General features: G+C 42.8%; 1 protein-coding gene across 6 annotated transcripts in view; it reads right to left on the reverse strand.

The window, feature by feature from the left end:
• The window catches only part of rbfox3a (RNA binding fox-1 homolog 3a), a 744,884-nt gene that overhangs the window by 65,937 nt on the left and 663,721 nt on the right, over positions 1–15,226 (reverse strand). For all 6 annotated transcript variants that reach the window (XM_014212871.2, XM_014212853.2, XM_014212878.2 and 3 more), the window contains one exon: positions 6,394–6,651. In XM_014212871.2, coding sequence (XP_014068346.1) covers positions 6,394–6,651 — 258 coding nt within the window. The remainder of the gene's footprint in view (positions 1–6,393; positions 6,652–15,226) is intronic.

A 15,226-nucleotide genomic window follows, 5' to 3' on the forward strand; every position in this document is an offset into this window, starting at 1 on the left:
AGACTGAACCAGGTTTTCTAGGATTTTGCCTGTGCTTTGCTGTATTCCGTTTCTTTTTTTTATCCTGAAAAACTTGGCAGTCCTTAATGATTACAAGCATAACCATAACATAATGCAGCCACCATTATGCTTGAAAATATGGAGAGTGGTACTCAGTAATGTGTAATATTGGATTTGCCCCAAACATAGCATTTTATATTCAGGACAAAAGGTTAATTGCTTTGTCCATTTTTTTGCAGTATTACTTTAGTACCTTGTTGCAAACAGGATGCATGTTTTGGAATATTTTTTATTCTGTACAGGCTTCCTTTTTTTCACTCTGTCAATTAGATTATTATTGTGAAGTAACTACAATGTTGTTGAGCCATCCTCAGTTGATTCCTCCTATCACAGCCATTAAACTCCGTATCTGTTTTAAAGTCACCATTGGCCTAATCGTGAAATCACTTAGCGGTTTCCTTCCTCTCAGGCAACTGAGTTAGGAAGGACGCCTGTATCTTTGTAGTGACTGGGTGTATTGATACACCATCCAAAGTGTAATTAATAACTTCACCCTGCTCAAAGAAATATTCAATGTCTGTTTTTATTTTATTATGACCCATCTACCAATCAAAAACCTCCCTGGTTTTGTGGTTGAATCTCTGTTTGAAATTCACTGCTCGACTGAGGGACCTTACTGATAATTGTATGTGTGGGGTACAGAGAGGAGGTAGTCATTCAAAAATCATGTCAAACACTATTATTGCACACAGAGTGATGAGTATTGCACACAACTTATTATGTGACTTGTTAAGCACATTTTTACTCCTCAATTTATTTAGGCTTGGCATAACAAAGGGGTTGAATACTTATTCATTTGTAAACATTTTGAAAAACTGAATTCCACTTTGACATTATTGGATATTGTGTGCAGGCCATTTATAAAAATTCTCAATATTATCAATTCAGGCTGTAACACAACAACGTGGAAAAAGTCAAGGGGTGTGAATACTTTCTGAAGGCACTGTATGTGCGCACATGATTTCCAAACCACACGCCAACATTTACTGTAGGTTGCCATGCGTGATAGCAGCATCCTGGAAAGCCACTCGACCAGCTGGTGTGAGGAAGTAGTCCTTGAGGTCTATAGCAACTCTGGTTGCCCTGTCTCTGTTTACCCTGTCCAGGAAGCCGGTGCCACCTGTCACAACTCACCCGGACGCAGGTCCCCAGTGGGTGTGGAGTGGTCAACAAACGTGAGGTGGATGTACTGTACCGTGTTGATGACTCTGTGCTGTCAGTGTCTGCAGTGTCTATGGTGCAAAGGCAGTCGGCCTTCACAACTTTCTCTGGGGCAACCTCAAGGACTCGTCCCACGATCCTCCATCCCAAAGCAGTTCTCGGAAACCTTTGAATAAAATAAACATTTCCATTAGCACCGGAAAGGAACATGAAGGCTATCAAATGTGTACTGTAACAACTGTGTAGACTATGTTTTGGACATAGGCCCCTATCCTCTTACTGGGATGCCAGATCACGTTTATGTGAGGCATACAATTACAATGTTTATATTGGTATAATTTTCCCATCGTATCTATATTCACATGTACTGAGCGTATCTTACCTGGATATGGTCGCATCAGGTTTACCCTCAGAGGGAATGCCTCGTTTCCCGCCAAGACATATGGGCTCATGTTTGGGCCCCCGGCAAGCACTCTGGTCTTGGTAGCAGCAGCTGGCCTGCAATGAGTTGGGAACCGAACTTGCTTTGTGAGAAGATTTCCGCATCTCCCTCCCAACCATATGCACCCACGTCGATCATGGTGAAGCGGTACATCGCATCGCAGAAGAGAAAGGGAAGAGTGCCATCAGGACCATTGAGAAAAAGCCCTTATTACTCACTGCCTAAGCTCCTGAACAAAATGGACAATTCCAACGCCACTGAAGCAAGTCGTCAAATCTGGCAACCGACGTCCGAAGAAAATAACGCTTCGCACAGGTTGGACAAGAGACGTGTTCTTCATCTTCCCCTCTTGTAGTGTTCAGTGGACAAACTTTCCATTTTCTCAGTCCTTTTCTTCCCTTTCTCTTCCTGAGTTGTAAGGGCAGTTCAAACACTTGCTGTTGAAGCTCTAGCAATTGCAATTCATATAGAAGTTTGCTTCTGTGGCTAAAAAGTAGCGTCGAAAAGCAAACACCTCAGTAAACAAAAAGGCTGTAATATAACTAATAACACTGGAGAACAAATGTCGTCGCTAGCTAGAGTCAAAGAGCGCCTCAGCCCCTCTTGCTTGGTAAGCTACTCTGCCTCCCCAAGTCTGCTAGTGGATATACACTACACAAGGTGGACTTCCCCGCTAAGTGGAACGCAATGACCATGAGGACAAAAGTGAACGCTGCCCCCAAAAAACCGACTCCGCCCCTGATCATGCATGTCAATCGACAGAGTGAAGCTTGTAATCACTCTCTCCCTCCCCCTTAATCCCCCTCTCTCTTTCCTCTCTCGCTCCTCTCCTGTGGGGAGAAGTAGAGTTGGGAAGCAAAGTATCTCTCTCTCCCTGTCTCTCTCTCTACTTCTCTCCCTCTCCATCTCTCTCCATGTCTCTCTCTCTCTACTTCTCTCCCTCTCCATCTCTCTCCATGTTTCTCTTTCCCTCTCCCTTTCTCTCCATGTCTCTCTCTCTCTCTACTTCTCTCCCTCTCTCTCCATGTTTCTCTCTCCATCTCTCTCCATGTCTCTCTCTCTACTTATCTCCCTCTCTCCATGTCTCTCTCTCTCTACTTCTCTCCCTCTCTCTCCATGTCTCTCTCTCTACGTCTCTCCCTCTCCCTCTCTCTCCATGTTTATCTCTCCCTCTCCATCTCTCTCCATGTCTCTCTCTACTTTTCTCCCTCTCTCTCCATGTCTCTCTCTCTACTTCTCTCCCTCTCCATGTCTCTCTCTCTACTTCTCTCCCTCTTTCTCCATGTTTCTCTCTCTCTACTTCTCTCCCTCTCTCTCCATGTTTCTCTCTCCCTCTCCCTCTCTCTCCATTTCTCTCTCTCTCTATTTCTCTCCCTCTCCCTCTCCATGTCTCTCTCTCTAATTCTCTCCCTCCATGTCTCTCTCTCTCCCTCTCCATGTCTCTCTCTACTTCTCTCCCTCTCCCTCTCTCTCTCCATGTCTCTCTCTCTACTTCTCTCCCTCCATGTCTCTCTCTCTCTACTTCTCTCCCTCTCCCTCTCCCTCTCTCTCTCCATGTCTCTCTCTCTACTTCTCTCCCTCTCTCTCAATTTCTCTCTCTCTACTTCTCTCCCTCTCTACTTCTCTCTCTACTACTTCTCTCCCTCTCTCCATGTCTCTCTCTCTACTTCTCTCCCTCTCTCTCCATGTCTCTCTCTCTACTTCTCTCCCTCTCTACTTGTCTCTCTCTACTACTTCTCTCCCTCTCTCTCCATGTCTCTCTCTCTACTTCTCTCCCTCTCTCTCCATGTCTCTCTCTCTACTTCTCTCCCTCTCCCTCTTTCTCCATGTCTCTCTCTCTACTTCTCTCCCTCTCTCTCCAAAGCTCTCTCTCTCTACTTCTCTCCCTCTCTCTCCATTTATCTCTCTCTCTACCTCTCTCTCCATGTTTCTCTCTCTACTCCTCTCCCTCTCTCTCCATGTCTCTCTCTCTACTTCTCTCCCTCTCCCTCTCTCAATTTCTCTCTCTCTACTTCTCCCCCCTCTCTCTCTTCTTCTCTCCCGCTCTCTCTCTCTATGTCTCTCTCTCTCTCTCTCTCTCTCTCTCGTCTCTCTCTCTCTACTTCTCTCCCCTCTCTCTCTCTCTCTCTCTCTCTACTTGTCTCTCTATGTCTCTCTCTACTTTTCTCCCTTCTCTCTACCCATGTCTCTCTCTCTCTACTTCTCTCCCTCTCTCTCCATGTCTCTCTCTCTACCCCTCTCCCTCTGTCCATGTCTCTCTCTCTACTTCTCTCCCTCTCCCTCTTTCTCCCTCTCTCTTTCTCTCTCTGTTTGAATGCATCCTTTCTTCCTCTAAATGACTGGATAGGTAGAAGCTATGTGATGGAACCATTGCTAACACTATCTGATTGAGTTAGACAGAGAGACAGACAGGAATGATGGATGCCTGTTGAAAGGGTCCACACAAAACAGTGCCTATGGCTCTCCACCTGAGCTCACCCCAGGCTCTTGTGCTGAACTGTGCCATGGTTATTCCCCAATCTCCACTATGAGAGTTGGAGAGCACTGATGCGGCACGAGTCTGTAATGACATGAACATTATCATACACAACCAGCCCAGGCTTCCCCTCTGCTGTCTGCCACCACCGGAACGGTATGTGTGTGTGTGTGTGCCTGTGTGTGTGTGTGCCTGTGTGTGTGTGTGTGTGTGTGTGTGTGTGTGTGTGTGTGTGTGTGTGTGTGTGTGTGTGTGTGTGTGTGTGTGTGTGCGCACGTGTGCAGTCTGTCAGTATGTCTGCCTGTCCACAGGGAGGAGTCCCACCCACTCACACAGGTGAAAACACCTACACACACATCTACCCTATACCTCTTAGGTGGTGCACTAGATCCCTTCTTTCTGTCTCGTTAGCAGCCTCTCACGACAACTCCAATCTCTCTCTCTGTTCCCTGACTCAAAATTCTCTCCCACTCTCTCTCTCCAACTGTAAAACACAATAGCCAAATATCTGTAAAGTGACCACTCTACGGTCCCCAGCACACTGCTCCTCTACTGTGCTGCACTTACAATGTCCAAACTCTCTAAAGTGACTGTCAATTTAAAACAGTCTGACAAACATTGACAATAGCTTCCTACTCTCCAGCTTCTATATTGCCTGTGGCAGTGCTTGACTTGGGCAGGAGCTCACTGGAGCTGAGGACCGGCACCGCCAATGGTCTACTGCTTGAGCTCTTGTATCTCTTATACAATATTAGCTCAAAAGTAATGTGGAGCTCCTGCACCTAAATATAAACAGTACCGGAACCCAAAATAAGTACCGGAATCTATTTCTGTCAAAGTCAATTACTGGTCTGTGTACTAAAACAGATTGAAGGCTCCTAAACCAGTTATGAAGAAAGGAACAGAACATATCATGTGTGGAAGGGTGATGCTAATGAAAACCTTAGATGTCCATGTGCGGTGTGTGTGTGTGTGTGTGTGTGTGTGTGTGTGTGTGTGTGTGTGTGTGTGTGTGTGTGTGTGTGTGTGTGTGTGTGTGTGTGTGTGAATGCGTGTGTGAGTGTGCGTGCGTGAGAGCGAGAGCAAAAGTAACAGGAGACCTCATTGGCAAGTTATAGCCTGTCATAAGACTGTGCTTTAAATCAAATCAAAATGTATTAGTCGTGAACACAGATTAGCAGATATTAAAGCAGAAATGCTTGTGTTTCTAGCTCCAGCAGTGCAGTAAATGGTACACAAATAATCCCAAGAAAAAAAGTTAACAAAAAAGAACAAGAAGCAAGAAATGAAGAAATATCAGAACAAGCAATGTCAGAGTCCGGAACATAAATATGCCAAGAGATTTTTCTACTGAGTTATTAGTGTGTGTGTGTGTGTGTGTGTGTGTGTGTGTGTGTGTGTGTGTGTGTGTGTGTAGCTCAGTACATATAGGCCAAGTAGATAAACCCTAAAGCTTGTTCCTAACAGAACTCTCATGCCAAACTTTATTTCTCTCTCTTATTCTTCTTTCTCTCAGCTCTTCTTTTTCTCTCTCCAGCCCTCTACTCTGATTTGAAGTTGAGTTTCAGGGTTTGGGGCAGAGTAAATATTTCATGTAAGGCTGTCTGAACTCTGGTCTGAAAGAGCAAAAGAGAGAGGCTTCAGAAGACTGACTGGTCATGGTCAACCCTGTCCTGACAATCTCTCTCTCTCTCTCTCTCTCGTCGTTCTCTCTCTCTCTCTCTCTCTCTCTCTCTCTCTCTCTCTCTCTCTCTCTCTGTCTCTCTCTCTCGCTTTCTTTCTCTCTCGCTCGTTCTCTCACCCTCTCTATCTCCCTATCTCTGTCTCTCTCTCTCCCTTTCTCTCTCTCTTCGTATCTCTCTCTCTCTCTCTCCATTAAGCCAGTGCCTGGCAGATCTGTCCAGACAGCGGTGAGGAAAACGAGAACTAAATTAAATTTAACGGCAATTTAAAAAGATGGCAGAGGAAGAGTGAGCCTTATCAAGGATGAAGCTTTATCCCCTTTTTTCTCCCCCATCTTTTTCTTCACTCTTTCAACTTTCACAGACCTACTAAATCTGAAGATATTGCCTTTTTACGGTGGAGGTAGTGTGTGTGTGTGTGTGTGTGTGTGTGTGTGTGTGTGTGTGTGTGTGTGTGTGTGTGTGTGTGTGTGTGCGTGTGCATGTGCGTGTATGCATGAGTGTGTGTTCACGGGGCATTGTGTCTGTACTTGCATGCACGTTTGTGTGTGTGCATGACAATCGTCACTCACCGATACTGTAGTGGCGGTGAGGGTGGGTGTGTTGTTCTCATTGCCGGGTTGTTCGCTGTGTGTCTGTGTGGCTGCGTACAGCGTTAGGGCGTGCTCAGCCACTGCGCTCTGCCCCGTGTAGTCTGCCGGCGGGTGGGGGTGAGGAGGGTGCGGGGCAGTGTACTCTGCTGGGATACCGTTCTGGGGGGGAGGGGGGTACTGGGCTGGTGGGTAGGGCTGGGCCATCGCTTCAGGGGGGGCTGGTGCCTCTTGGTTACCCTGAAGAGAGAGAGAGGGAAAGGGAAAGAGAATGGTTCATCATTATTGGCCAAGCAGTGTACAAAGCTGAGTACACACTAAGAAAAGAGAGTTCCTCAAGGGTTCTTTGGGAAGGGTGATGGTTCTATGTGGAACCATACTGACCCAAATAACCTTTTGAGCCCTTCAATTGTTCTTTGCAGTTGAGAATATGATTCTTTCCTCTTTTAGTGATAATTAAAATGTCGGGGCAGCAGCGGGTGATTTGCTGACATCTGTATTTGTGAAACTGTGAGTGAGAGTGTCATTCCAGTTGATCTAATGTGTTGTGTTATGATATTACATGTTATATAAATATATGACTGTGGCCAGTGATGGTGTCTTGTGAAAGACTGACCTATGGCCTTGTGTCAACTGAGAACGGACGTCTAAATCAGTGGTTATCAAACCTCTCCTAGCACACCTGATACAACTTGTCAATTAACACAATAATAACATGGATGGAATATTAACAATATAATATGGCTGACCAGAATAAAAAACCTTGTATGGTTCATCAAAAGGATCGATAAAGAACTTCTTTATAGAACCATTGTCCATAAAGATTCTATAAAGCACCATAAGAAAGAGTTCAACATAGCCCCCAAAAGGGTTGTAACCATAGCAGAACCCTTTTTTGGTGCTATCTAACATATTTTATTAATGGTTCTTTATAGGACCGTAGGAAATACTGTAGTTCTAATGTATATTGCACCAAAAAGGGATCCACTATGGTTAAAAGTCAAAGAACCCTTATTTGGCACTATATAGAACACATTAGTGTGTGTGTGTACCATTTAAAATAAGAGACCACACGTGATTTCCCAACCCTGTCCTCGGGGACCAACAGGGCCACCTTCAGTAGCCAAACGTTGTCGAACGTTGCAGAAAGAAATGCCACCAATAGAGAGGATGTGATTCGTTATTATTATACATGCCATAGAGGCATGTTTGTTGTACATAGCATATTTCTATCTGAACGTTCCAAAGCGTTGGGTCCTGCTGAACACACCGCAAATGTGGGGAGGGTTGGGAACTACTGCTACAGTGTGAGAGAGTGAAGAAACAGAAGGATGGGAAAGGGAAGGAGGATGGGTCGAAACAGAGAGAGACACGAGACAAAAACTCAGTTTGGTCTGTCTATTTAAATTGAGTTAAATGATCACCCACGGTTTTGCAATAAAAACCCACAAGTGTTAAGAATGAGAAATGACACAAGCAATAAATGCCCTGTCTCTCTGTCCCTCAATAAAATGCCAGGAGAGAGATGCTCAAATCTAATCAACACACACAGCAGACAGACAGCAGTCACACACACATACACTCACTCACTCACTCACACACACTCACACACACACACACACAGCAGTAACACAGGGCATACAAAATTGTGAAAATAGCTGATGAAATAGAGAAACTGTGTGTGTGTGTGTGTGATCCTACATGGAAAGGGATATCCTATCAGCTCTCATGGTAGATAAGCAGACTGTTTGATCATTACAAGACACACTCTTTATTTAGTGGATGTTACGTTCCCCAGTTTCTGTGTTGTGGTTTGTGTATTTGTATGTATTTCAGGAAATGACTTCCTGAAATTCTCCAAGCAGCTGATTGGTCGGCCCCATTACTGATTGGAGAGCTGACCCCGCCTCCTCGTCAGGACGTAGCTGTCTCCAATTAACAACTCCTTCTGAAGCTTTAAAAGCCGGTGTTCTGTTGCTAAGGGGAGAGATGATTGCTGAGAGAGAGAGAGAGAGAGAGAGAGAGAGAGAGAGAGAGAGAGAGAGAGAGAGAGAGAGAGAGAGAGAGAGAGAGAGAGAGAGAGAGAGAGAGAGAGAGAGAGAGAGAGAGAGAGAGAGAGAGAGAGAGAGAGAGAGATGTGTTGGTGAGGTAGCTGATTGGATAAGTCTGTTGTGTGTCAATAGGACGCAGTGTTTGGATTATTGGAATTGTTACTTACATTTGTGTTTCTGTTTAATTTGTTCCTAGGGGGAAGGGGAATGCACCTAGGGAGTGCTTAGGCAAGAGGACCTGGTCGGACCATCCCCTGTATTTTGGTTAGTGTACCAGGTGGTGCTAGTTAAGTAGTGGGTAGGCAGGTAAGGTAGGAGAGGGGGCTTTGATATTTACTTTCTTTGCTTTGGTTCCGTCCAGCCCCTTTTCCCCAAACTTATCGTGTGAAGGAATAAATTCCCTGTAAACAGTATTCTCTGCCTTTTTGTCATTCTTACTCACACCTACAGTCCATACCTCTTTCACACCATGGAGAGTTGAGTTGTAGCAGGGTGTTGCGTTCCCTCTTACTAGAGGCGTGCGTAACAGTGGAACATGGCTTGACAGTCAGACACACACACACACACACACACACACACACACACACACACACACACACACACACACACACACACACGCTAGCCATCACTTAATATAGCTACCACCCGGTTACTCAATCCTGCACCTTAGAGGCTGCTGCCCTATATACATAGACATGGAATCACTGGTCACTTTATTAATGTTTACATACTGCTTTACTCATTTCATATGTATATACACTGTATTCTATTCTACTGTATTTTAGTCAATGCCACTCTGATATTGCATCCTAAGATTTATATATTTCTTAATTCCATTCTTTTACTTTTAGATTTGTGTGAATTGGTAGATATTACAGCACTGCTGGAGCTAGGAATACAAGCATTTTGCTACACCCGCTAAACATCTGCTAAATATGTGTATGTGACCAATAAAATTTGATTTGAACTACACATTCCGACACATTCGAAATGGGGGGTGTGGGGGGGTCTAAATGTCTCTCCTGAAAGAGAACGACCAAAGATCAATTAACTGATACATTTTGGATTATAACCTTTGATTTGAATTACAGGTTTTAATAATATATCTCAGCTCTCTTCACTGACATGGGAATTTCTTCCCTCAGCTTTTCAACCGCCCTACCTTACCAGACCACCCACAGCCTCTCTCTCTCGCTCTCTCTCTCTCTAACTCTATCTTTCTCTCTCACTGTCTTTCTCTTTCTTTCTCATCACTCACTCTTAATCTTGACCAGTTCCCCTGTCTGTCTCTCTCACTCACTCCCCCTGTGTGTGTCAGATAAATATCTTTATTTTTATCTCAGCTTCCTTCTCTCTCCTCTCCTCTCTCTCTCTCTCTTAGAAGGTTATAGATCCCATACACTGGAGGTTGGTGGTACCTTAATTGGGGAGGACAGTCTCGTGGTAATGACTGTAGTGGACTGTGTGGAATGGTATCAAGTACAAACACATGGTTTCCATGTGTTTGATGCCATTCTATTGACACCTTTCCAGCCATTATTATGAGCCGTCCTCCCCTCAGCAGCCTCCACATATATTGTATTATTACGTGTCTAAAGAAATCTGGCGTTTATCAATGATGATAGACACAGCACATCCCATTCGCCTTGAATTGTTTTTTATTTTATTTTGGGAAAAATTCTTCAACTTTTCAAAGAAAAGAAAAGAAAAGGGCAAAACAAAGTAGAGAAAGAAGGTGGAAAAAATCGGAAAATGTAAAATCGATCAACATCAGGCAACTTTTTACAGGTAAACCACAATTGACCTCAGCCTTTTCCAAAGGTTTCTGTGATCAATATAGTTATTGAGGTTTCCTATTCTTATGCATTGAGATGGATGATGTTTTAACCAAACAAAGCGTTTTGCCGATCAGTCACTTAGCTCCAGCGTTTGGCACCGATACTTTCCTCTGGCTGCAGCTTTTGCTCAATTGTTTATTGCCACAAACACCATCACCATTTGAGAAACAGCACAACTACAGAGAAGAGGAGCTGTGTTAGGGCTCGATTAAATCCGTAGCACTGAAGATTCGCGCTTTAGCGCAATTGACATTTTAAGGCAATATTCCAATGTTCGTGGAGCCTGCATTCACAGTAAAAGCTGCATATGTCTTCTCATTTAGAAATTACGTTTACATTTCAATGGCGCTATAGCAAAGATCTTCAGTACAAAGGATTGAATTGAGCCCTTGGTAATTTATGAGGACAAATACAATAAAATAAAATGTTATTGGTCACATACACATATTTAGCAGATGTTATTGCAGGTGTGGCGAAATGCATGCAACGATCGGTAAAAAAAAACAAAAAAAACAGTTATACATTTAAAATACATTTACAAATTGTAAAATTACAAAAGTGGGGATTATTTTATTTTTTTAGGAAATGAGTAATTTGAACCTTCACAGAACATCCCTACTTACATTCTGGGAATGCAGTGGTATCTTGACCATTTGCTGGGTACCTTAATAGAATTTGTATCTTGATGTATTTCTCACCAACATAAAAAAGGTCTTAAATAGGGTTATCTAAATAATGACAGCGACTTAATGCCAGGCACCACAGGGTCATCTACAGTACCTATCCATTTTGACATTTGTTGTTATTTGGTCCATTAATACTAGTTTTTTTCATAAAGTAAACACAAAAATGTCATAAACTTCATTAAAATGTATATTTTCTTTAGTTTATCATACTACCGTCCGCAAAATGTTAATGAATTTTAACCACTTTAAAATGGACATATATCAATAATTTAAAAGCTCACTACATTGAATTACACATAATTTATAAAAACATTTCAAAGTAACTTACTTTGAAGAGATGGTGATTGGGTCTACATAGGCTTTGTCATTTCATAGTCTACATTCAGTGTACTTATTTTTAAAACCTGTTAGGGCTAGGGGGCAGTATTGACACGGCTGGATAAAAAACATACCCGATTTAATCTGGTTACCACTCCTACCCAGTAACTAGAATATGCATATACTTATTACATATGGATAGAAAACACCCTAAAGTTTCTAAAACTGTTTGAATGGTGTCTGTGAGTATAACAGAACTCAAATGGCAGGTCAAAACCTGAGAGATTCCTTTACAGGAAGTGGCCTGTCTGACCATTTCTTGAACTTCTTTTCCATCTCTATCTTTTACTAAGGATCTCTGCTCTAACGTGACACTTCCTACGTCGTCCATAGGCGCTCAGAGCCCGGGAAAAAACAGAATGTCGTCATCCCAGCCCCAGGCTGAAACACATTATCGCCTTTCTCAAGTGGCCGATCAAGGGACTCTGGGCTTAGGCGCGTGACCCGACCGCCCCCGCCTTTGTGATTTTTTTCCTCTGTTTGCCGAAAAGGAGATTCCCTGTCGGAATATTATCGCTTTTCTACGAGAAAAATGGCGTAAAAATTGATTTTAAACAGCGGTTGACATGCTTCGAAGTACGGTAATGGAATATTTAGAATTTTTTGTCACGAATTGCGCCATGCGCACGACCCTTCTTTACCATTTCGGATAGTGTCTGGAACGCACGAACAAAACGCCGCTATTCGGATATAACGATGGATTATTTTGGACCAAACCAACATTTGTTATTGAAGTAGCAGTCCTGGGAGTGCATTCTGACGAAGACAACGAAAGGTAATCAAACTTTTATAATAGTAAATATGATTATGGTGAGTGCTAAACTTGCCGGGTGTCTAAATAGCTAGCCCGTGATGCCTGGGCTATGTACTTAGAATATTGCAAAATGTGCTTTCACCAAAAAGCTATTTTAAAATCGGACATATCGAGTGCATAGAGGAGGTCTATCTATAATTCTTAAAATAATTGTTATGCTTTTTGTGAACGTTTATCGTGAGTAATTTTGTAAAATGTTAGCGAATTCCCCGGAAGTTTCGTCACATGCTAATGTAAAAAGCTAGTTTTTGATATAAATATGAACTTGATTGAACAAAACATGCATGTATTGTATAACATAATGTCCTAGGGTTGTCATCTGATGAAGATCATCAAAGGTTAGTGCTGCATTTAGCTGTCTTCTGGGTTTTGGTGACATTATATGCTAGCTTGAAAAATGGGTGTCTGATTATTTCTGGCTTGGTACTCTGCTGACATAATCTAATGTTTTGCTTTCGTTGTAAAGCCTTTTTGAAATCGGACAGTGTGGTTAGATTAACGAGAGTCTTGTCTTTAAATAGCTGTAAAATAGTCATATGTTTGAGAAATTGAAGTAATAGGATTTTTAAGGTTTTAAAAATCGCGCCACAGGCTTCAAGTGGCTGTTACGTAGGTGGGACGAATTCGTCCCGCCTAGCCCATAGAGGTTGCCATTTCCCAAAACTCAGACTATTCCTAATTTTTTCTCAGCTTCAGAACCATTTGCATTCACCAGATGTTGTGTAGTTATCCTTAGATAATGTATATTCTCCAGACTTGCCCAAAGGGAATTGTTGATATGTTATACATTTTTATTCTATAGAACATTATCTGTGGAAAAATGCGCCAAAAATGCATTTTACGTACGTCTTTAGTATTTTACAGACAGAAAGATTTTTAAAATAATTTATCCACAATCTGCTCTGGACAAGTCCAGTCCTGGAGTGTCTTAACAAAATGAAACCAAAATATTATGACGGACTTCATCCATTATTCAGAAAAATTGATTTGAGCGATATGCGAATATTTAATGAGCTTTGGCCTCATTTGCATATTTGAATACAATATTTCTGAAAAATTGTAATACAAAAAGTGTTCTATTTGTGTCTACATTTAACTGGTAAAAGTTGATTGTGATATGATTAAGAAAAACATTTTACCATATGTCATGCCTACGGTTTTCACCATAACGTCCCCATAACATCACCGTAATATTTTTCTCTGCGCATCCAATCTAATTGCCCACACTCAGTTTTACATGTGCTCCAGTTGTTGACTGGAGATGTAGCCTTGCACAGAAGGAGCTCATGAGAACATTCAGTGCAGAACATTGAGTGCTTGGTTAAGAAATGGCACTCAGCTCTGTATGTGAGAGCCGCAGTGAGAAATGGTTTGAGTCAAGTTTTCTTTTTAATAAACCTAAATCAGAAAAGCGATGTGTATTATATCTCACACTAGAGCCTGCGCTGCTGCGCGCGCACACACACACGCACACACACGCACAATCACGGAGGCTCACACGCATGCACACACACACACACACACACACACACACACACACACACACACACACACACACACACACACACACACACACACACACACACACACACACACACACACACACACACACACACACACACACACACACACACTAAGCTACTGTCGCAGTATGAAACAGCTTCCTCGAAGAATAGAAAGGCTAGAAAGTGAAAAGAGGGACAAAGGGAAGAGGAGAAGAGGAGAAATGAGAGAGGAATCAGGGAAATAGAGTAGGAGAAAATAGGAGAAATAAGATTTGGAATAAAACAGAAAGAAGAAGAGAGATGGAGAGAGAGAGTGCAAGGGTATAGGAGAGGAGAGCGACCGAGTAGAGAGAGAGAACAGAAGAGAGAGTTATATAGAGACAGAAAGAGAGGGAGCGAAAGAGAAGATGGAGGGAGAGAGAGAGAAAAAGAGAAAGAGAGAGAAAGACAGATGGAAGTTCTCTCTCTTTCTCTCTACTGAACTATAAAAGTGACTGAGTAGGTGACGCACTAAACATCCCCCGATTCTTGTTGACAAGCTGCGTTGGTAAATTATTTCTGTTATGAGCTAAATCCTACTATCCATCGATCCCTTCACCCCCCTGCCTCCTTCCTCTCTCCTTCCCTCTCGCTCTCTCTTCCTCAGTGCAGCTCTTCCTCAGCTGCAGCCTCAATCCTTCCCTCATTGATTTTATTTACCTCTGGATCAACGGACCATCATGTTACATGTCCTATTGACTCACACATACTATGTAGACAGCTAGATCACACACTCACACAGACACTGAACACAAACTCTCTCTCTCTCTTTATATATATATATATATATATATATATATATATACACACTGAGTATACCAAACATTAGGAACCTCTTCCTAATATTGAGTTGCACCCCCCTTGTGCCCTCAGAACAGCCTCAATTCATCGGTCATGGACTCTACAAGATGTCGAAAGCATTCCACATGGATGCTGACCCATGTTGATTCCAATGCTTCCCACAGTTATGTCAAGTTGGCTGGATGTCCTTTGGGTGGTGGACCATTCTTGACACACACGGGAAACTGTTGAACGTGAAAAACCCAGACGCGTTGCAGTTCTTGACACAAATCCGTGTGCCTGGCACATACTACCATACACTGTTCAAAGGCCCAGTCTTGCCCATTCCCCCTCTAAATGGCAAACATACACAATACATGTCTCAATTGTCTCAAGGCTTAAAAGTCCTTCTTTAACATGTCTCCTCCCCTTCATTTACACTGATTGAAGTGGATTTTACAAGTGACATCAATGAGGGATCATAACTTTCACCTGGATTCACCTGGTCAGTCTATGTCATGGAAAGATCAGGTGTTCTTACTGTTTTGTATACTCAGTGTATTTGTTACACCTGTGAGTGAGAATGCTGTAACAATTTAACTCATATCTGGTTATAATGCCCCATAAAATTAAAGTGTACAGACCACAGGAGGTTGGTAGCACCTTTATTGGGGAGGACGGGCTCGTGGTAATGGCTGGAGTGGAATTAGTGGAATGCTAGTAA

Source organism: Salmo salar, chromosome ssa01 (genome assembly GCF_905237065.1).
Source record: "Salmo salar chromosome ssa01, Ssal_v3.1, whole genome shotgun sequence".
Classification (NCBI taxonomy): domain Eukaryota; kingdom Metazoa; phylum Chordata; class Actinopteri; order Salmoniformes; family Salmonidae; genus Salmo; species Salmo salar.